The sequence below is a fragment of the Macaca thibetana genome, chromosome 13 (genome assembly GCF_024542745.1).
Source record: "Macaca thibetana thibetana isolate TM-01 chromosome 13, ASM2454274v1, whole genome shotgun sequence".
NCBI classification, from domain to species: Eukaryota; Metazoa; Chordata; class Mammalia; order Primates; family Cercopithecidae; genus Macaca; species Macaca thibetana.
In genome coordinates, this window is record NC_065590.1 from 87,006,860 (window position 1) to 87,030,997 (window position 24,138).

The 24,138-nt window shown below is 36.8% G+C and overlaps 1 protein-coding gene across 13 annotated transcripts in view; it reads left to right on the forward strand.

Moving 5' to 3' along the window:
• The window catches only part of PUM2 (pumilio RNA binding family member 2), a 106,695-nt gene that overhangs the window by 52,254 nt on the left and 30,303 nt on the right, over window positions 1–24,138 (forward strand). For 8 of the 13 annotated variants that reach the window (XM_050754172.1, XM_050754168.1, XM_050754169.1 and 5 more), the window contains exons 8-13: window positions 2,978–3,103; window positions 5,858–6,000; window positions 9,602–9,740; window positions 17,783–17,926; window positions 18,041–18,328; window positions 22,476–22,712. In XM_050754172.1, the coding sequence (XP_050610129.1) occupies window positions 2,978–3,103; window positions 5,858–6,000; window positions 9,602–9,740; window positions 17,783–17,926; window positions 18,041–18,328; window positions 22,476–22,712 (1,077 nt within the window). The remainder of the gene's footprint in view (window positions 1–2,977; window positions 3,104–5,857; window positions 6,001–9,601; window positions 9,741–17,782; window positions 17,927–18,040; window positions 18,329–22,475; window positions 22,713–24,138) is intronic. The other 5 variants (XM_050754180.1, XM_050754179.1, XM_050754178.1 and 2 more) reach the window with 1 other exon arrangement.

The following is a 24,138-nucleotide window of genomic DNA, read 5'->3' on the forward strand; positions in this document are numbered from 1 at the left end:
ACTCAACACATGACTTTAAAATGAAAGGATTTTATTGAACTCATAGTTTAACTCATATTTTCTTCATAAGAAGTATAAACCAAAATACAATTCTAAAGCCCGCAGCAACCATCTGAATGGACTTCTTCCTTGGCCAGGGTGCTCTTAAAATTTAACTTGAGGGTGGGTGCAATGGTTCACGCCTGTAATCCCAGCACTTTGGGAGGCCGAGGCAGGCAGATCATCTGAGGTCAGGAGTTCGCCACCAGCCTGACCAACATGGAGAAACCCCGTCTCTACTAAAAATACAAAATTAGCCAGGTGTGGTGGCACATGCCTGTAATCCCAGCTACTTGGGAGGCTGAGGCAGGAGAATCACTGGAACCTGGGAGGCAGAGGTTGCGGTGAGCCAAGATCATGCTACTGCACTCCAACCTGGGCAACAAGAGCAAAACTCCCCGTCTCGGGGGGGAAAAAAAAAAAATTTAACCTGAAAGACTGGTTCAGGCTATGATGGGAAGTGGGAGTTGGACATGCTTCATTATACCTCTCCAGCATTAATGTCAACGCAGACCTTAAGTCTGATAAGGAACAGAGTCTATTCTCTCTGAAGCCTGCTACCTGGAGGATTCATCTGAATGATAAAATTTTGGTTCCACAACCTCTTATCGCAACCCAAGTATTTCCTTTCTGTTGATCCCAGGTCTTTAGATAAACTCAACCAATTTGTCAACCAGAAAATTTTAAAATGTACCTAGAACCCTCATATTTGGCTCAGAATAAATCTCTTCAAATAATTCACCGAGTTTGACTCTTTTCATAGATAAAAGCAGGTTTCTTAAATGACTGTGTTGTGCCTAGACATGAAATCAGTGTTGAGGCTTGTATTTTTTTTAATTAAATAGGCTATAGAAAATGATTTTGTGTAGGGAAAACTCTAAAACTATGTTGTTGTTATTTATTTAGGAGACAGAGTCTTACACTGTTGGCCCGGCTGGAGTGCAGTGGTATGATCTTGGCTCACTGCAACCTCCACTTCCTGGATTCAAGCAATTCTCATGCCTCAGCTTCCTGAGTAGCTGGGATTACAGGCATGCACTACCACACCCAGCTAATTTTTATATTTTTAATAGAGACAGGGTTTCACTGTTGGCCAGGCCGGTCTTGAACTCCTGGCCTCAAGTGATCCGCCTACCTCGGCCTCCCAAAGTCCTGGGATCACAGGTGTGAGCCACCATGCCTGGCCTAAAACCTTGTTTTTCCTCTACTCTCAAGCCGTGACAACATAGACTTACTTCTGTGACCCATGTGTGGGTGGTTTTCTCCACACACCAAACAGGAGACACCAGCTGGGTGTCCTCTAATACAGTTCCAACGCTGTCTACCCAGAGACAGTGTCAGATCCCAGAAGTTGAGGCCTCAGTCTCCAAGACTGCTTTCCACCCCCAACACAACACTAGTCGCAAGTCTGGGCCTCCAGAACGTCTGACCGACTGGCTTCAAGTTGGAGTTCCCACAAACCCCTCTTTGGGTTTGATTTGCTGGAGTGCCTCACAGTACACTTACTTTTACTGGTTTATTACGAAAGATAATGTAAAGGATACAGGTGTACAGAGCTGCTGGGTATGGCGAGGTATGGAGGAAGGGGTGCGGAGCTTCCATGCCCTCCCTGGGCGTGCCCCGCTTCAGGAGCCTGAATTTTGATTTTAAGGCCTAGTAAGATATATTTTCCTTTTGAATACTTTTTAAAAATATTGCTATTATCATTATTTATTATTATTATTATTTTATTTTTTTGAGATGGAGTCTCACCCTCTTGCCCAGACTGGAGTACAGTAGTGTGATCTCGTCTCACTGCAACCTCTGCCTCCCGGGTTCAAGTGATTCTGCTGCCTCAGCCTCCTGAGTAGCTGGGATTACAGGCGTCCGCCACCACTCCCGGCTAATTTTTTTGTATTTTTAGTAGAGACGGGGTTTCACCATGTTGGCCAGGCTGGTCTTGAACTCCTGACCTCAGTTGTTCCACCCGCCTTGGCCTCCCAAAGCTCTGGAATTACAAGCATGACGAGCCACCACACTTGGCCTATTATTTTTTATTTATTTTTGAGACAGGATCTCGTGAAGTAATTTTTTCCAGTAGCTATGGTTGAAAGACCTACACAGTAATTCCTCAACATCTGAGAGTTTCTTCTCTCTTGAATGAGTACTGCAAATGTATATTTTTAGATCTTTTTCAGCCTTTACTAAATTCATATGGTGAACATATGTTACACTCAAAAGTGAGTGTAACTGGCCTTTCAGCTCTTTCTTGTTTCCCTATTGACTGTAGGGTAAAGTCCAAACTACTTAGCATGAGCCAGGAAGCTCTTCATTGGTCTTCATGATGGTTATAGCTCCAGTTTTATTTTATCTTACACTATACTTCATTCATTTTACTCGCCCCTTCCAAAGTTTATTAGATGTTCCTCCTCTCTGTGCCCAGAGCACTTAATATGCTATATTCTGTTTGCTAATATACCTGTTTTTCTCACCAGATGGAATGCTTTGTGAGGGCAGATTGTATATTCCTGCCTCACTGAACCCCTACCTCATAATGTGACTTTATAAGATTGAGTGAAAAGCTACTATTTACCAGTAGCAGTTCTAGCTCTCACATTTGTTTTGTGCCAGTCTCGTGCTAGTACTGTGCAGTCATTTACTTTTTATTTTTGAATTTATATTTTTATTTTCTATAACATACCCCTAGAGACAGTACAGTTATGTCATAATTGGTATTACATTTAATTCTCATAGCAATTGTATAAAACAGCTGTTTCTTAAATGAAAACTTTAGAATTAGTGGTACATGCCCAAGGTCACTTAGTGAAAATGTAACCATTATGCCCACTCTACTCCCCGCCCCCATTCCACACCAGATTCAGAGTAGAAATGTTTTTATCTAATGAAAAAAATCATACTTCACATTGTTGTTTATTATTTCTCCCCTTTTAAAATATAGCTGGTGTATTCTCAGCAGGCCTTGCTCCAGCTGCATTTGTGCCAAATCCATACATTATTAGTGCTGCTCCTCCAGGAACCGATCCGTATACTGCAGCAGGATTGGCTGCAGCAGCTACATTAGCAGGTAACATACTGTTCGTTTATCTTTATTATGGCTACTTTTCAATGTATTTAGTTTTGGGTGTAAGCTTTATTTTTATCTATTTGGGCAATTTGAAATTTCTGAGAAAAACTGAAACATTATCCAGAATGAACTAAAGTTTCCAGGAAGTTAGTATTATTTTTCAATTGTAATGCTTCAGGGAAACGCTTACGCAATAACTTTTCCTCCTATACGTAATTGGCTTACATTTCAGCTTTATAGTTTTAGAAATCTATTGTCAACCATGAATCTCCATAAATAACCAACCCCATTACCCACAGAGACAATGCAAAGTAAAATTACTTCTCAGAAAATAAAATAAAGGTAGGTGTCCTGCATATATAGGTCAGGGATAGAATAGAGTAAGCTAAACAGATATGGTAATTTTGAGAAAATATGTGTCTGGAATTTCTCGAGCAGTGCTAAAATGTACAAACAAGCTAGGGGACAAAACGTTTGGATCAAGTTAGAAAGAACTGACTAAAAACTGCCCAGCCTGAGACTATCACTCAGAATCTGAAATAAAAGCCAAAGCTGTCCAGATGCAGTGGCTCACACCTGTAATCCTAGCTCTTTGGGATGCCAAAGCGCCCAGCCTGGGCGACAGAGTGAGACTGTCTAAAAACAAAAACAACAACAAAAAAGCTGTATTTATTGTCTGTATAAGTAAGGAAAAGTTGTGTGCTGATCAGACACAGTCTTATTTGAACAAAGCAATTGGCTGATCTTAGTTGGGGTTGTTGGGAAGAGTTCGTTTTAGGTGGAGGTGGCTACAAAGACAGAAATGAGTTAGTCTTGAGGCATTGTTTATATTGATTATACAGGCAAGAATAGGTTGATGTCTGCCTTAGAATTTTGTTTATTGGAATGAGTCTGCTAATAGGCTGACTTCAAAACTTGAGGCTGTCGCTGGTTGTTGTTTTGTTGTTGTTGTTGTTGTTTGGTTTTTTTTTTGGCTTTGAGCGATATCTTCACTGAAATATTGTCACTAATCAGTTTGAAATTCACTTCTGACAGTCAGTCTTTTCCTAGGAGACTTACTTTTAAAGTCAAGATCTTGTTTTTAAAAATGGGGAAGAAATTTCAGATTTATACTTGATATCTGAGCTACCAGAATGAAACTAAACTGTCATTCATTAGCTTTTGGTGTGGACTTGGATGTGATTCTATAAGGATGTGAGCTTTTCTGGTGCCATTTAACTGGATGTTAGTACGTAAAGTGTTGGTATAATACAGAGAACCACCTAACTGTGGGTCTGATAGAAGTAACTTTAAGAGGTCATTTAGTTTGTGTATAAGTATTCTATGTATTTTGGACTTAGGTTTTCTAGGACCAGCATTGTCCAATAGAAATACAATGTGAGCCAGAAAATGTAGTTTAAGATTTTGTAGTAGCCACATTATAAAAGTAAAAAACAATAAAATTATGTTCAATAATACTCTTTAATTTGTCCCAATGTATCCAAAATATTATAATTTCAGCATGTTAATAAATTCAGGCTTCTGGCTAGGTTGGATGAGTTTCTAGGTAGATGTCATTAATAGAGTTTACAAAACTTTTATTTTTTTGCAATGTATCCTTTCATTTTTACAATGTATCCTTTTTATTTTATTTTTAAAATGTATCCTTTTCATTGTTTTATTTTTACAGTGTACCCTTTTATTATTTTACAGTGTATCTTTATTTTATTTGTACAATGTATCCTTTTTTTGTAAAGTCTATGCAGTGTTTTAATAGTCCTCATTTCAGGTTCAGCTTACCTGGCTATCTATAGAAATAAAAACTTTTTATTTTAGTGATTCAGTCAAATATACTGGGCTTTTTTCCCCTTTGAATGCAACGTGAAACCGAGAGTTTGACTTTTAAAAATATATTAATACAAATAAAGATGTCCTAAAATTCCACTGATAACATTTTAGGACATGTTTGTTATGTAAGTCAGGAATCATGACATTTTATTCATTATTTTAATGGTGAAGCTTTTTGTACATAAACTATTTACTCTCCAGGAATCAAATATTATCTTGAATAAAGTAGACTAGAGCAGGAACAATTTATTCTTATTTTCCTAGTTTGCCTTCTGTTTTTCTTTGTGCTTGTATTATCTAGTGCTTTCTTGTCTTGACTCGGTTTCATTTTCCTAACCACATAAATGCTGACGTCTCATTTGTTTTCTTATAATTTGCAATTGTTCTGTGAGAATTGTGACTAACTGCGAAATATGAAAAATATTTTAAATTTTAAGGTTTTCAATTCAGTTACCATTGTAGCATGCTTGGTACCAGAATATTCCTCAGTTTTGTGTTATAGATTGGAAAGTAAAATATTTAAAAATTATTTTGTAATCCATCTCAGTAGTCAAAATTCTGAGAGAAGTAATGAATTGAGCATTTAAAAAATCTTAGTTTTATGGAAACTGTGTTCTCTGAATATCTTATCTGTGTAGTGTCAGACCCAAAAATTGGCATTTGTTAAATGTTGGATAGATGGTTAAGTGTCCTGTCAGTTTATTGGTAGCCTTGAGGTTGGATTCTTATCTTTTCCTTTTAAGACCATTGCTGTCACCCATCAATACTTTGTTTTTTATTATAAAGACGTGTTCTTCTCTAGGTCTTCTTTCTGCCCCCTTTTATAATCTAATGATAGGTAACTAACTTCATGTCTCATAGGTAACTAACCTCATGTCTCTGTAAAATCTAGTAACTTTTTTTTCGGGGGTCGGGTGTGGGGTTCAGGTCCAGCAGTGGTTCCACCTCAGTATTACGGCGTTCCATGGGGGGTGTATCCAGCCAACTTATTTCAGCAGCAAGCTGCAGCTGCGGCAAATAACACAGCCAATCAGCAAGCAGCATCACAAGCTCAGCCTGGACAGCAACAGGTAGGCCTTCCTTCTGTAAAGTAATACCAAGTATTCTTTGAAATTCTTTGAGCCCCTAATGTTTAAGATTTGTGTTTTTCGACTTATGTTTCCTCACTGTGTAACATGACACCTGGCATATAGTTGATACACAAGTATTTATGCGTGGGATTTTTTTTTTTCCTAGTCACTATTTTATGAATTTAAAAGATTTGGCTGTATTCAGTTTCTGTGTTTCTGTTATTTTGCGATCTTGAAATCTAGCAGTTTCTAAATTTCTTTTCCTCACTTATTAGTATGTTAATATGTTCCCATCAAAATAATTATTCTTCCATATTTTTCCAGGTATTTAAATTACAATTTTAAATGTTAACGTGTTTCTGACCAGTAAAAAGAGATTAGTAGGTATTTTATATTTTTAAGCAAGAAATGATAATATATTTTGACTAAAGGTTAGCTTTAATTTCTAGAAAAATAAAGATGTTTATATCTTTAAAATTTCAGCCTTTTTCAAAAGAACTAACTTGATAAATCTAAAAACACTATATATCAGGATTCTGGCTGTCACATTCATTATATTTATACCAAAGAAGCACCATGGTATTACTTGGCAGTTAAACTTTATTCTGAATTTCCTTTAATATATGTTATTTATTTATTTATGTATTTATTTTTATTTATTTATTTTTTTGACAGTCTTACTCTGTCACCTAGGCTGGAGTGTAGTGGCATGATCTCGGTTCACTGCAACTTCCACCTCGGGCTCAAGCGACTCTCATACCTCAGTCTCCCAAGTAGCTGAGATTACAGGTGTGCACCACCACACCCAGCTAATTTCTTCTATTTTTATTAGAGATGGGGTATCACCATTTGGCCAGGCTGATCTTGAACTCCCGGCCTCAAGTAATCAACCCACCTCAGCCTTCCAAAGTGCTGGGATTACAGGCATGAGCCACCGCCCTCAGCTAATATATTTTGATTCTGAATAAGATGCTCTGTTGAAGCTGTTTTTGGCTCAGTCCTTGGACATCATATCACTTCATTGTTTAATAACTTATTTTTTAATCTGTATCTCTGGACAAACGTAATGTCACATTAGCTTAAAATATACACACATGTGTTTGATTCTTACAGAGAGGGACTTAAAATGACTCCCTCTTGTCCTGAGTAGTGTAAAATTAATGATTAAGTTTATCATGCTTGTATATGATTGCTACAACAGCTATGTATTCCAGAATAGCGAACCTTGACCAGACTAAGTTTCCACCTTGTTTTCATACAATCTTGTGTTCTTTTTAAAATATTATGTTTAAAAGCTGCTTTTACTCTTATTAAGGCTTCTGAATCCTGAAAACTTGATTTGGTCTACAGCAGTCTCATAACAAATTCATACTTTATTTGCCAAATCTTTTCGTATTTCCGTTTTCAGCCTTAGAAAAAAATTTTTTTTTTTTTTTTTGAGATGGAGTTTCGCTCTTGTCGCCCAGGCTGGAGTGCAATGGAGTGATCTCAGTTCACCACAACCTCCGCCTCCTGGGTTCAAGCAATTCTCCTGCCTCAGCCTCCCAGGTAGTTGGGATTACAGGTGCTTGCCATCATGCCTGGCTAATTTTGTGTTTTTAGTAGAGACGGGGTTTCTCCATGTTGGTCAGGCTGGTCTTGAACTCCTGAGCTCAGGTGATCCACCCGCCTTGGCCTCCCAGAGTGCTGGGATTACGGATGTGAGCCACCGTGCCCAGCCTAGAAAATAATTTTAATAAAATCTAATTTTAGGCCGGGTGCAGAGGTCAGGAGTTTGAGACCAGCCTGGCCAAAATGGTGAAACCCCATCTCTACTAAAAATACAAAAACTTAGCCAGGTGTGGTGGCGTGTCCCAGCTACTGGAGAGGCTGAGGTGGGAAAATCACTTGAATCCAGGAGGTAGAGGTTGCAGTGAGCTGAGATCATGCCATTGCACTCCAGCCTATGTGACAGAGCGAGACTTCGTCTCAAAACAAAGGATAAAAAAAAGAAATCTAATTTTAAAGTCTTTAAGATTTTGCCATTCTTCCTACTCCCAAACAAATCTTTTAAAAAAAAAAAAAAAAAAAACTACCGACTGTTAGCAACAGGTCTTACAGCACTGAGCTCTGGGGGCTTGGTGCACTGACGTGGGGCCAGCCGTGGGGAGGCGGGGATCAAGTGGCCGAGGCCAGGATTTTGGCCACCTCCTGGGCAAGTTGCGGGACAGTGGCGCCGGGAGCAAAAGCGGCACAACGCAGCTCATGCACTTGGAGTCCTTTTATGAAAAAAACCTCCTCCTGGGCTTATCAAGGAAGATGAGACTAAGCCAGGAGACTGCATACCAGATGTACCAGGCAATGAACATGACAGGGAATTTCTGGCTCACACACCAACTAAAGGACTTTGGGACTTTGGATGCCACTGGGGAAAGAAATCAAAGTTAAGAAGTTACTTTTCTTTGGATTGCTTCAAAATTTCTTGATGATGGAAAATTCATTCCTAAAGCAACAAGATTAAAGGATGCTTGGGTTGGCGTTGCAAATGGTATGGTCACCAAACGGCGACAAAGAATGCCCTTTTTTAATCAAAGGCAACCAAAAGTTAGAACAGTTCAGAGCAGCACATGGAGATCCCATGTATGGCATCATACGAGGCAATAAAAGACATGAAAAGGATGTAAGGATACAGCAGTTAAAACAGTTACTGGAGGATTCTACCTCAGATGAAGATGGGAGCAGCTCCAGTTCCTCTGAAATAAAGAGAAACACAAGAAAAAGAAGAGGAAAGAAAAGCATAAGAAGAGGAAAGAAAAGCTTAAGAAAAGGAAGAAGGAGAAGAAAAAATGGAAGCACAAATCTTCCAAGTCAAATGAGAGTTCTGACTAAGGGTGACAAGGACTTGACTTGTTCAACATTCTCTTCTCAAGAATTAAACACTGTAGCCAAGGAACAGAGGAAGATGCAGTCAGATAAAGTACCAGCATAGAGAGGCCGAGAGAGGAGGATATGTGGCTCACAGCAGTGAGCTCCCACCCGCCTTCTGGTGAAGATGTGACCCCAGGAGGAGTGTCTCCTTCCATGTGCTAGCTCTGGATGGAGGCTGATTTTAGGCAGGAAAGTTTCTTCCATGTTGTCTTCCCTGCTGGTCACATGAGTTTACCATTCATTCTTTTGAAAAATCTTCCACAAGGTGGCAGGACTGAGGGAATCTCTGAGGCGTGTCTTCCAGGCCCAGCCACAGCTTGTGCCCTCCACAGTGTGGATTCAGTTCAGGTGGAAGACAGTCTGGAGTCTTCTCTGTTGTTGAGAATAATAAAAGCTCATTATTTATTTTTTTAAAAAAACTACCTTGTTAACACGAATATTAGAAATAGTTATTAACCAAAGATTTTCTGTAACCTCCCATGTTGCTTTATAGATTGTTCTAGCTGTTAAGAGCTAGTGATTGCTTTTGATGTTAATGTATTTTGTGATTTTTCATGCTAAATCTACATTTCCTTGCATGTAAATGTTTAAAGAATATCCAAATGCTGTTTGTAATAAATACACAGTTGTCCAAGATAAATTTACTTATCCATTATTTTATATTGATTTTAAGAAAATCATTTTACCTTTGTAGGTTCTCCGTGCTGGAGCAGGTCAGCGTCCTCTTACTCCCAATCAGGGTCAGCAAGGGCAGCAAGCAGAATCACTTGCGGCAGCTGCAGCAGCAAATCCAACTTTGGCTTTTGGTCAGGGTCTTGCTACTGGCATGCCAGGTATACAATTGGTCATTTGTGGAAATTTGAATAGATTTAAAATGTTAAGTGTAGGTACTCACACTGAAGAGTGAAAAAAAATCAAACTGTATTTAAAATCTTGCCAACCTATAACGAAATATTTAGAACTCAGATGCTAATAATTGAAATCAGTATTGATTGTGAGAGTCAATGACAGGAATGGCAAATATGTATCAGAATTCTCAATGCAGCCATTTTTTATAACATCTATCTAAACCTAACCCAGAATTTTTAGTATATAGCTTCAAGAAGTAAAACAGTTGTTGAGAGTTGGTATGCAAGACAGAACCTATTTGCCACTCCTGCCTTGTAAGAATAGTTGTTAATACCAGAAGAGTTTGCAGCTAATGTTTTTTACTTTGAACCCTGTTTAATTTTGTTTAGCCCATTTATAGCATTTAAAGCTATTATTTATAACTTAATAGCAACAATGTCGATAATGTGTCTATGAAAGCCTAGTATAAAAAAATTACAGTATAAAATTTCTACCTATTGCTACTGTACAACTTTTGGGAAAGGGCAACAAAGTACTTTTTTTGTGAAACGATCACTAATAATAATGGAGGAAGGAAGGTTGTTTTCTAGGAAAAAAAATGCAGCACTTGTTTTTAAACTTTAAAGCTATATTTGAATATCAACAGATAAGGCATAACTTGCCATTCTTTTCTGAAGATTTAAGTATGCTTTTTTTCACGTTTGGTATATCAGTGGTTGTCCCTATATCAGTGGGTTACTTATTAATAATATTTGAGTTCCAATTTCCATTTAATCGTAATGCAGTTTACTTTTCTATTCAGATCATTTAAGAAATATGTTCAGTGTATTGGAAAAAATGACTTGCATGATTGAGGGTTTCTTTTACATATTAAGTACTTGTAAATATTTGGTATGTTATTTGAAGGATTTCTATTTCAGTTACATTTATTCCTCTCTGGAATTCTAAGAACTGAATTTATCATCTTGTGTGGTTCACGGGATAAAGAGAAGATTTTCATCATGCTGTCCCTGAAGTAGAAATGATAGTACAGTGGGTGGCATTCTCATTATTTTATTTTTTATACGCCAGCCATATATTTTTGCTTCCTGGACTCTACTGTCATGGAGTCATTGTAGATTAGAGACCTTGGCAAAAGCAGACTTTTGAGAAGTGGACTGTAAAGCTGAAGTTGTTTTAGGCACATGGATGTTGGGCTGAAAAGAAGTGAGCTGGGAGTTTTTGAGGGCCACTAAGACTATTTTAGGTTCTTCTTAGGTTTCAGCTATATGTAGAACGGGGAGAGGAGTTATGGAGTACAACAATTTTTCCTGCTTAACTAGTTTCTCTGTGGAACCTGGAATTAAGAGAGTGCCTCTGGCCTGCATGTATTTGCTGTGTCCTATAACCCATTGATCCTCCTAGGCTCTTGATGCTGGCCCTATTACTCATTTCTTATAAATACCTTTGCTCTTTATATTCAGCTCATAGTTTTATTTCTTCTTCTTTTTTTTTTTTTTATTAAGATGGAGTCTCACTCTGTCACCCAGGCTGGAGTGCAGTGGCACAATCTCAGCTCAGTGCAACATCCGCCTCCCAGGTTCAAGCAATTCTTGTGCCTCAGCCTCCCGAGTAGCTGGGATTACAGGGACACACCACCATGTCTGGCTAAATTTTGTATTTTTTTGTCGAGACAGGGTTTCACTTTGTTGGCCAGGCTGGTCTGAAACTCCTAACCTCAAGTGATCCACCTGCCTTGGGCTCCCAAAGTGCTGGGATTACAGGCATGAGCCACTGAGCAAATAAAATCAAAGTATTTTGCTCTTAATTTTGTTATTTCAATCTTACAATTTAGTTTTATATTCATATTTCTTCTTTCCCTTCTTTGAGAAAGCTCTTTTTTCCTCTCTTTTGCTGCTGTTCAACAGTGAATTCTGTTAGTAATTCTAGAAAAAAGCAACTTTTTGTTCTATATTTGTCTAAAAACAGTTGATTATATCTTTTGAGTGATGATAAAAATAGGTAATTTTTTTTTTTTTTTTTTTTTTTTTTTTTTTTTTCTTGAGACAGAGTCTCGCTCTGTCACCCAGGCTGGAGTGCTGTGGTGCATGCAGTCTTGGCTTACTGCAACCTCTGCCTCCCGGGTTCAAGCGATTCCTCTTCCTCAGCCTCCTGAGTAGGTGGGACTTCATAGGTGCGTGCCACCATGCCCAACTTCGTAATTTTAGTAGAGAAGGGGCTTCTCTGTCACCAGGCTGGAGTGCAGTGGCACAGTCTTGGCTCACTGCAACCTCAGCGTCCCAAGTAGCTGGGATTACAGGCACTTGCCACCAGCCCAATTAATTTTTGTATTTTTAGTAGGCATAGGGTTTCACCATATTGGCCAGGATGGTCTTGAACTCCTGACCTTGTGATCTGCCCACCTTGGCCTCCCAAACGCTGGGATTACAGGCCTGAGCCATTGCACGCAGCCCTACCCTTTTTAGAAATATAAATGTAAAAACCACTCTCATAAGAAGGGCCTTACTAGAATTTGTATTTGTATGTTTCGGTGACTTTTGGGCTGTTCACATGATCCCTTCACACTAAAACTTTCTTTGATGCCTTCTTTACTTCATTCTGCCCAGACTGTGACAATGAAATAATTCTCGTTTTCCATATCCAAATAGTTACATAGTTATAAAGCTAATGTGTATACTAAAAAGGGCTCACTTGAGAAAATCGATGTTCCTTCAGGGCTCATACTTTAACTCTTCTTTCTAGCTTTCTTCAGTACTTTATCAGATCCCTAGTTACTGTCCTGTTCTTAACTCTTCTGCTTTATCTTGTGTGCTATTGTTTTTCTATCTTGAATCTTAAGTCTTTCCCCCTCCCAGTCCTTCGTTTCAACCCACTGTGCTGTTCTGCCTGTTCAGTCCTAAAAAGCTTTATCTCTACTCTGCTTCTCTCATGGACTATTAGTCAAAATTTATACTCTACCCCATACCTCTTTTAAATTCTGCCTCCATAATTCCTTTGTAGTGTCTCTAATATAAGTTAGAGACAGTTACAAACTATAATTTCCTCTGTATCTTTTTATGCTCAGTTTGTTGCAGTTCACCCTGTTGACTCTGTCCAACTCTTTGTAACTCCTTTCTGCTGAGTGGTATTTCACTGGTAGCCTTTTCACCTCTCATTGCTTTTTTATTAGTCTCTGCTTCCTCTATATATATCCTTAAATATAAAAGACAGTCTGACTTAATGGCTACCTTCTTCAGAGTTAGATTTGCTGTATTTCCACCACATAGCTATTGTGTAACCATGCGCAAGTTATTTTCCTCTTTGAATTTTGGTTTCAGATAGGAAAAATGGAGATCCTTTACGCTTATTCCTTAGGAGAGTATATTTTCATTAATCCTTTCAACTGTCAACCCTGTGAGTTTACATTTGCATGTTGAATTCTTTTCTGAACACCTAATACATACATGTCTGTCCTTGTACCAAACATTTCTACTTTTATGTTGCAGGCACTCTTCAAATTGAAAATGTCAGAAAATGAACTCACATTTCCAAATGTTCCTGTCTACTGTTTACCTTGTTTCACTTAACTCTACTATTCTTTAGAACTAGAAACTCTTAGCTTCAACCTCAAAGTTATCTGTAACTATTGGTTTTCTTCTATGCCTCCACATCCGATGACTTACCAATTCTCTACCATTCTGCCTCATGGTCATTTTTATTTTTATAGAGGCAGTGTCTGTGTTGCCAGACTGGTCTTGAACTCCTGGCCTCAAGCAATTTTCCTGCCTTGGCCTCCCAAAATGCTGAGATTATAGGCCTACCAAATGTCTCGAATTCCTTTATAGTCCTGTGCTTTAATGCACTAGACCATATACTGTTATCCAAACATATCATGCACTTCTATGCCTCTAGTCCTAGCTCATGTTCCTTTTTTTTTTTCTAGCTTAAAATACCCCTTTATAAATTTTAAACAAAATTGGTGTATATAGTGTTTGCTTTTTAAAATTTCAGCCCATAGACATTTTATGATTAACTTTCCTTCTCATCTTAATATGGTCCCTTTCATGAAGCTTTCCTCAGTCTTTCCCGGTGCTCATTCATTGATAATTATTCCCTTGTCTGCTCTCTTTGGCGTATTACTCGCACCTTTCTTTAGTACTTCTGTATGCCTTGCATTTCATTTAGCTATTTGTGGTTTATTTTCACCATTCTACAACACTTACTTTAATGTGATTGTAGATGGGAAATGTCTTAAAGTTAGAGAGTTTTGCTACTCTGAAGGGAAGTTGTTAGATCTATGTCATATGTTAAAGTTGATGGCATTTTAGAAATAAGGAGTGTGTTTCCTTCTCTGCTAGATTGCATAATTCTTGAGTATGAGGACCATGTTTTTTAGTTTTTGTTTTTCAGTTCCCCATGTCTTGTCTTTCTATATCACTCTTCCCTACGTCTTTTTTTTTTCCTTTTCCTACTCTTGATACATTCACCTAACCTTAGTCACAGACTTTCTCAGTAGCAAAAAGATAATTCAGATGAGATCAGGCATGATCAGGGTGGTATGGCCATAGATAAAACAATAATTCAATGGAAATTAGCAGCTTTTGAATGGAATTATTGTGAAAATGCTACATATTTAAACTTGTAGATTAGAACAAAAACAGAACATAAGAGAATATATAGGTTTTAATGATTACATTAGATTAGGCTGGAAATGAATGAGATAAGCATTTATCCAGAAACTAAAAAGAAAAAAAAAGAGAATGAAACCAAAGAATGTAGAAGGAAGTATATAATAAAAATTGGAGCTGATGTGAATGAGATAGAGAACAAACAAAATAATTATCCCAGAAATTACTTTGAAAAGACAGTGAAGTTAACCACCTCTTTGAAAAGACAATAAAGTTGATAACCTCAGAGACTCATCAAAACAGAGAAGGCATAAATAACCAATAATAGGAAAATTAAACGGTCATTAGCTATTAGGAACAATCTCATGATAGTAAATTAGAAAATGTAAACTGGATAAATTATGATGTCCATCTTTATCATAAATAGAAACTCTGTTCTTATAATTCTTAGGCCAAAAAATAATGGGAATCCTTGATGCCTTTTTTCCTCACATTCCACGTCTAATCTCAGCAAATCTTGAGGGCTCTCCAAATTCAACTACCTTTCTACCATCACTTCTATTTTGACTTGGTCCTAATTACTTCTCTGGATTAGCTTTCCATCTGGGTTCTCACATATCTTCTTGTCCCTTTTTTCTCCCCTGTGGAGTCCTCTCTCTATGCAGTAACTGAAGTAAATGAAGTAACTGAAGTTATCCAAACATACCATGTTACTTCAGTAACTGAAGTAAATGAAGTAAGAAACATCAAAGTAATTCACTCCTCTCCTAAAAACTAATGGTTTCCTGCCTGAAGTCAAAGTAAAAGCTCAAGTTATTGCAGTGACCTGTAAGGATCTGGCCCCTTGTTGCCTGTCTTACTCTTCCCTCTGTCTCTCTTCCAGTCGTACTGGCTTACTTTCTGTTCCTTCTATTTGGAAATGTCTTCCTGTAGATATCTGCTTCACTAGTTCTCTCAGTTTAGATTTTTCCTCGTATGTCATCTTGTTATGGAGATTCTTCAGGACCCTCAGCTTCGAATTATTAACACGATTGTCACTGCCCAATAACTTGTCTCCACTTTCCCTGTCTGATTTTTCTCTCCTTTTAATATGTAAAACTGTCTAACGTACCTTTTTACTTATTTTTCATTTATCTCACTTGAAGCAGAAAATAATCCCCTTTAAGGATATTTTTCCTTATTTTTCCCTGCTTTATCCCAGTACCTAGAATAGGGCCTGGCATGTGGTAGCCACTTGATAAATATTTGTCAAATTGATGAATTAATGAAAAATTAAGCTAAGTACAGAATGAGAGTGGGAAAAAATATTCTGTGACAAAGGAACAGAATGCACCAAACCCCTGTGCTGAGGGGAAGCATGGTGCCTCTGAGGAGTTTGAACCCCCATTTTTCCCAAAACATAAAATAGGTACTTGGATACCAGGTAAAACTAGAAAGACAGCCAGGAACCAACCAGATCACGTTGTGGGCCATATTCAGAGTTTTGCTTTTCATTTCAAACCCTTTGGAAGGTTTGGAGCAAGAGTGTGGATTGATATCTTTTAATATCAATCTCAGACCACAGTCTCTGTGGGGGATGTGTTATAGACACGGAACAAAAGAGCAAGGGCAGACCATATAATCTGGTTGGACAGGAAAGTAATCATCACAAGAATGGATAGATTTGAGAAAGATTTAGAAGGTAAATGAACAGGCCTTCAGAGATGAGTTGACTGTGGGTTATTTTGTCTCTGGGAATTTATATATGCAAAATTTAGTTAAGTAGCAGTTAAGTGCTGTTCGATTTGTCAGTAGAGTGTTTATAGCCAGATGTCCAAATGGATTTACTTTTATTTTTCATTCAAAATCAGATGTTAAGTAAATGACAGTGTTTTTGAACAAGAATATTTTTTGTGTGCCTTGGATTTAGGACTAGACCACAAATACTAGTTAAGACTATTGACTGGTATATACATCTTGAAATTTACTAGTAATGTGGATGTTTTATTAGCAGCGTGCTAATGCTTATTCTTGGTCAGAATTACTGTATTTACTGAAAACAACATATGCATGTGCAAGTTTCAGTCTTATAGGTAAAGTGTTTATCTGAGCGTTGTTTATTATATTTGAGCTGAATTTAGCCTACTGTGTTTAAAGGCAATAAAATGCTCATGCTGCATTATCACTAATTTTACTATAACTCTGATTTCTGCATAGTGTTAACAAAATAAGACTAAAATTGATGTTGGAATGTATTTCAATATAGTGTGTGTTTTTAAAAACTTCTTAAAGGGCCAGACACAGTTGGGAGGCTGAGGCGGGAGGATCGGTGGCCCAGGAATTAAAGACTAGGCTAGGCAACATAGTGAGGCCCTATTTCTATAGAAAATAAGAAATTAGCCAGGCCTGGTGGCGTGTACCTGTAGTCCCAGCCACTTAGGATGCTGAGGCAGCAGGATCATGTAAGCCCAGGAGTTCGAGGCAGCAGTGAGCTATGATTATGCCACTATGCTCCAGCCTAGACAACAGAGCAAGACAGCACTCTTTAAGGGAAAAAACAGTTGCTAGTACATTTTTTGCTGATAGTTGTAAGGTTATTGGGCCTCAGTTTTTGTTGCTTTATGAGGCAACCTTTCTCAGCTGAGTTCCAGAAAAGAATAAAGCCTTATTCTTATTATTCTAAAGTGTCCACAGTGTATATAGTTAACTTCTCTCCTATGATTCCAGAGTGATGCTTGTTATATATCATCCTGAGGAGAATTAACAAAATACTTACTTAAATCATTTTCTGTGTTTTTGGTTCAACAGGGAATCTCCATTGAGAAAGTCTGCTAAAAAGTTAACTTTATTCTCCACTAGTTGTGAAGATTGCAGATTTACCTACCTTGTGCTTAAGGCTACAGTAAAACTAAAGCCTGTGTGATTTTTAATTAAACTCTAGCTTGAGAATCTTCACAAATAGAATGTTTGGCTTAAGTTTTTAAAGAGATGGTTATAAATGAAAATCTAAGGGAATGCTGGTAATAAGGCACTTGGTTTTGAACTTCAACGAAATTGCATAGTAAACATTTCATAAAGTGTTCTACCTTGCTATTTCCAGTTTTTTTAATCTTTCCTCTTCGAAGGACTAAATGGTGGTATTTTTTTCTAATATCAGCCCTTCTTTCATAGCCTGTAGTTTCTATATTAAGGAAAATACCTCTTCACTTTGTGGCCCCTAAGTAAAATTTAGAGAAAAAGTGTTTAATGACAGTCTATTACTTTTTCATATATTTAGTAAGACCTTGTCAAATGTGTTGCGTTGCCTATACTAACTGAGGATTTTATAGTAATAATACAAATAGCTGTGTTTTCTAGTTGAAAAATACAAATGCAGGGGGAAAAATATATGCATGTTTTTGTAATAAGTGCTTTCATTAGTGAACATTTATTTTATTTAGGCTATCAAGTATTAGCTCCAACTGCCTATTATGATCAGACTGGTGCCTTAGTGGTTGGCCCTGGAGCAAGGACTGGCCTTGGAACTCCAGTTCGGTTAATGGCTCCAACACCTGTTTTAATTAGTTCAGCAGCAGCACAAGCTGGTAAGTGTAACTGACATTTTTAGGATAATATTTTTCTGGTGTTGAGATCTCGTTTTTTAAATACAGAATAATTTCCTGGCTGGTTTAAAGAAGTATCTGAAATTTATTTTACAGCAGCGGCAGCAGCAGCTGGAGGAACTGCAAGTAGCCTTACAGGCAGCACAAATGGTCTGTTTCGGCCAATTGGCACTCAGCCACCGCAGCAGCAGCAGCAACAGCAGCCAAGCACTAATCTGCAATCTAATTCATTTTATGGAAGCAGTTCTTTGACTAATAGCTCCCAGAGTAGTTCTTTATTTTCTCATGGACCTGGTCAACCTGGAAGTACATCTCTTGGCTTTGGAAGTGGTAACTCTTTGGGTGCTGCTATAGGCTCAGCCCTCAGTGGATTTGGTTCATCAGGTAAGTTTTTTTTTACGATGAGCATACTCTGCTAAGTGGAAGAGGTATATGAGTGTGTTTAACATTAAAATAAGCAATAATAGCATGTAGTATAGGAAGGACAGGAATAAAGTATTGGACTACTGGTTTAATTTTGTAGGGAAAAAAGTATCCTGCAAATCTTTTTAACACTCACCAATGTTTAACTCATTACAAGCAGCCTATTCTTAACTCATATGTAATACATTTCCTTTTTCCCTGGCTCTAGGAATTGATTACTGTAATTTTTGTTTTAGTAAGGTTATTTGGGTCAATATATTATTCACTAATTATTAGCTCATCTTCATTCACTACATAATATTAATGTTTGTGGAGGTAAATATTTTGCCATCTTAAATTTTTGGTATTTTAAAGCAGTTATCTTTGTGTGCTTATTAGATGGTTTATTCTTATTAAATGCTGGTAGTTTATTACAGTTTTAAAATTTGGCCTAATATAAAAAAATACATATGTGTGTGTATAAATAATGAAATGTTCTCAACAGAATCCCCTAAGAAACTACCAGTATGGTTATCTTTTTTTAGGTTAAATAAGTTAGCCTTTGTCACTAAAAATTTACTTAAAAGGGTATCTGTTCATGTATCTTAGCTTTATATGACACTTAAGAAATCAAAATTTTAAATAGCTTCACTAAATAATTGACCCAGTCAAACTGGTTCCTGGATCCTGTGGTAGAGGAAGAACTAAGTGAAATCAGAAGAGTCCCACGTTGACTTCTTGTTGATACACTTGGTGTATTCTGTGAGTTTTCCACAGTACTCAGGAAACATTACGGAAAAAACAGCTGACCCAGTTCTATTGGTGCAGTTGGCAGCCTTTTCTTCCTGAGGATAGGACTATTTGGACCTCAAGAGATTTTCTGTTTCTATAACATAACTTGCTACAGTCCTTAATATCTGTTTCTCATCTCTCTTCTTACCACATCAAATTATATTCTTTTCTGGTGTGGAAAATGGCAGAACTAACACATGCCAGGCATTATTAACAATGCTTGCCAGTTTTCTAAGGGAGTGTCTTCTGAACTTTTATCATTCATATATACAGGAAGGATGGTCTAGAACAGCCATAAACTTTTAGATGGCAGAATCTTTCTTCATTTATTGTCATGAAATACAATAAGTGAATGTCATATTTGACTGACACAAAATTATATAAAGGCTGCTCATAAGAATTTCTGAGGGAAAATCCAGTGAACATGGGGATTGTTAAATCTTTTCATTTTTGTACTTGAGTTTTTTCATTGCTTTTGGAGTTGTGTATCTCTTTGTCCACCTCACGCACTCCCATAGGACTCATTCCTTGTTTCTAACACAATTGGGACATTTTCTCCAAAGAATCCTAAATATTCTGAGGAAAACTGGAAGAACAAGTAACATAAAAAACTTCTGGAAATAGTTTCTAAATTATAAATTGTAGGCCCTAAATAATTCAGAAAAAAGAGAGCATTGATTAAACCCCATGTTTCCTTTCTCACGTAGTATGTCACTGATGGTCTGGTACAGATTTCTAGGCTCCTACTCAGTTCTTTCAAATTTCCATTTGTTTCTTAGGTAAGGCTCTTTCCCCCTTTCAAGAATTGACATGAACATTTTGTCCCCTACAGATGCCGTTTCCCCAAAACTAACCTTCACGCCTCAGTTATTTACAAGCATGGCTTACTCAATTCTGACTCCAATCTGTAAGAGCTTCATTTTACCTTGCTTTAGAGAGCATTAGTGATTGCCACCCCTGAATGCCAGTAAAGAGTCCATCATCTCCCTTCTCTTGGGCATTTTGTGGGAGTTTATTCAAGTGCTGTGCATATGGACTCTTACAGCTTTGCCCACTGCCTTTTCACATTATGGCAATTACATACTTATATGAACTCTAAAACATAATGTGGTTGTGTGCCTGTATGCACATATATAAGTAACATACACAATCATTCTCTTACCTCTATGATGAAATTATTAATGTTTAACAGTGTTAAATACCCCATTTTATGATACAGTTGGCCAAGAAGCCTAAACGTCGTAACATATAATTTAAATCATCTTTTCTATGACCTGTTATTTTTTTAAAGAGTTGTTACAATTGAAAGTTTATAATTTAGCCTTTTTTTTCACAGTCAATGAATGATTAGCAGTCCGTCTACCCTCTTAGATATTTTAGGTACACTTTGTTTCATATCTCATAGTCATACTGTTGGAGATAATTTAGTCATATAGTAAAACTTAAAGAGCCAGCTCCTTTATGTTTAAGGTTATTTCTGAATTATTTTTAAATGTTTGGCTTGGCTTTTCCTTTTTGGAGGAAAATAATATTGCATATGTCAAAACTGGTTTATTGGATTATTTGTCAGGGGAATAATGCTGCTCTCATTAGAGAGCTGTTGTCTTTTTCATTGTCAAATTGTTTTCTGAAATAAATAGGAATTTAAAATGTAGCCATATTTTAGAAAAATCACTTTGACAGTGTCCTTTTAAATTAGCATAGTTAATGTAGCATACATTGCCAGTTTTGCCAAAACCAACTCAAAAATAGCTGTTTTATTACATGTGCTTATAATACATTTTTGCAATAAAAATGCATATAGACACCTCTAGTATTTTCTTACTGTGATATCTTAAAATGTAAAATTTTCAACCAAACATGGTCAGTCTCAAACTGCATTGGCTGGTATAAAAGGTTGAATAGCATTATAATCTTTTGCCTAATGTGGTAGCATAAGCCTGTGTTTTTGTTTTTGTTTTTTTACCCCTCTATAGAATTTTGAATGTGGCAAAACCAACGTAATTAAGTTTTCTGTCTGTATTATACTCTTACCTTGGTCTACCCATGATGTACACTCCTTAATTTTTTTCTTTATACCCTGTATGACCTACTTATATATGACTTGTGGTTAAATAAGATTTAATAGAAACTTACAGATTCCTTGGAAAGCATTGCCATATTGGTCCGAATATAGAGCTTGTCATTTAAAAATGTATTTGGCAGGTTCAGAAATGTGGTTTGAAATTTTCTTAGATGTAAAAGTTATTCAGTTAAAAGAGGCTAGTGCTTAGAAATAGGAAGGAAACATACTTGAATATATGGGCTTTAAATGAGACTTGAGAACTGAGAGTTTTGGACAGCCCTTAGAGATGCATGCAGTGGAATTTGATTATCCAGACAGGTGTTGATTAACAGCCAGATCTTGATTAGCTTTTCTAAGCATGTATAGCTCACCAGGACCTACATGGCCTTTATTTTCTGCACTATAAAAGGAAAAAGGATTAGAAGGATAATAGTTACATTTGGTATTAAGTAAAAATTCGGTATGCAGTGTATTAAGGGATGTGAAGTAAGAGAAATTGTGTATTGTCTAATGACAAAAACCTGATCAGCCTTGAGTAAGGGGCTCAGGAGGCAGTACTAGCATCTTAGGAGTGGAAGAGTCCTGTGGGATAAGTGAAAGCATGTCTTTGGTTTGATAACAATGAGTGCTATTAATTTTCTAAAAGTTGAGTTATTTTGTAATGTAGTTGGAAAACAAGGGAGAATGTGTAGTATGAAAAATACTGTTGAGTTAGCTGCTCTCTGTATTTCACAACTGATCAATATTCGGGCCAATATGGACTTAAAGGGCTGTGTTTTGAACACAGCTAGACGACAAATTACATATGAATGGTGAAGGAAATGTACTAATATTTTATTTATTCATATAATCTTTTCTTGGCATTGAGTTAACGTCTAAGAAGCAGGTTCCAGAGATGAGGATACTACCAGAATTTAAACTTAATGGAATTTAATCTCTAGCATGTCCTAATGCAGACAACTTGCAATTCCAGGGTTTATAAATCATACCAGGGTATTAAAGCACAGTAATCAGGTGTGTCAGTGGTAAATATGTGTGAAATAATGAAACATATGACTGCTCTGTTAAGTATTTGGTTCTTTATTGGGGTGCATTTATACCCTTTTATGATTAATAAGTTAGTATATATAGTTATCACAGTAATTATCTTCTCCAAAATGTTTCTAAAAATAATTATTGTGATCACTTCTGTTATTGCCCAGCGAGAGTTGGGGATAGGTTTTATTCAGTTAACACTGTATGTAATTAGGGTTTTTTTTATTTCTTCTTCAGTTGGCAGTTCTGCAAGTAGTAGTGCCACAAGGAGAGAGTCTCTATCTACTAGCTCTGACTTGTACAAAAGATCTAGTAGCAGCCTAGCACCCATAGGGCAACCATTTTACAATAGTCTGGGATTTTCCTCCTCTCCAAGTCCAATAGGCATGCCTCTGCCAAGCCAAACTCCAGGACATTCACTTACGCCACCGCCATCACTTTCATCACATGGATCCTCATCCAGTTTGCATTTAGGTAAAAAAAAAACCAAAACCCTTTTTATTTGTATGTATACATGTATGTGTGTTTGTGTGTGTGTTTATAATATATGTAAAATATTTAATGTTGGATAAAACATGCCAAATTGCTTTTGCTTTTAGATATTAGTCTTTTGAAAAAGTTCTCCTTTCATGAAAATTAAAAGTGAGGGTCTAATGTACAATAAGGTAAAGACCCCCCCCATTGTTTCTTATGTTTCTTTTATGAAATATAATGGTGTGTTTTTTTTGTCTGTGCTTTTGATTTGTGTGTTTTAGAGCATCTGAAAAGTCAACTATTTAAACATAATAGTGAAAGAGAAATTTCACTCTCAAAAGATTTGCACACCATAAGAAAAACATTAGTTACATAGCTACTGAACTAGGTTAGTACACTGGTTTTTGCTTTGGTCTTTCAATGCCTGGCCATTTTACCAGAGAATTATTTCAGTGAATTTGAATTTAGTATATTTGTCACTTAAGGAAGCTTATGGGCTTAGGCCATATACTTCTCTTTTGGATATGTTAAAAATGTTTTAGGCTTGTTGTACCCCTGAAGTTGGAGCATTGAGAACTTTGTTTATATTTGTATATTAAAATTGTTCCCACCCCCAAATAATTAAATTGGTGGTTACCTTTTTTCCTTCCCCAGGAAGTATTTATCCATGCAGATAATACGTTTTGAAGGGCTTTGGACATCAGAGGCTGTGTATGAATCCCTATCTTGTCAAAGAAATTATTTTTTTAAACTTTATTTTGAATTTTTATAATTCTAGTTATTCAGCTGAAACTGAGGGATTCTACTGACAGCTTTTACGTATTTGGAAAGATTTAAATCAGCTTGTGTTTTAAAAAGTAATGTTGCTACTGTAAGCAGATGTACTGTAAGTTAGTGATCATGTTTGACCACCCCCTCCAATTAACATGGGTATAGCTATTTAAAAAAAAAAAAAAACTTGTTCATACAATAAATGTCCATGTAACAAAGATATCTGTTGCACTGTTCATTTTGATTTACATTATTGCACACACAGTGGACTAGATTTCTTTTTTAAAGACTCTGGTCCTCCACCCCAAATTCTGGGCCTTTGCTCATTTGAGGATTTTGGGGGATACTGAACATATACAACCAATTAATGTATTCAGATGGAGTGCTAAGATCCACTTTGCAGCACTAGATGTGTAGATTTACCAGTCTTTAGCCTAATACCGTTCTTCATTTATCATCTATTCTTAGTCGCAGGAGCTGCTCAGCTCCTGATTTCTGTTATTACTGCTCAGGCATCCCCCCTTCATAAGACATGCCTATGAAATGGACACAAAAATTTGGAACATAATAAACCTTAGATTAGATCTATCATAATAGTTTTCTGTTTTATTGTTAAGATTTTATTTGTCATGTCCTGTCATCTTTTCATAGGTAA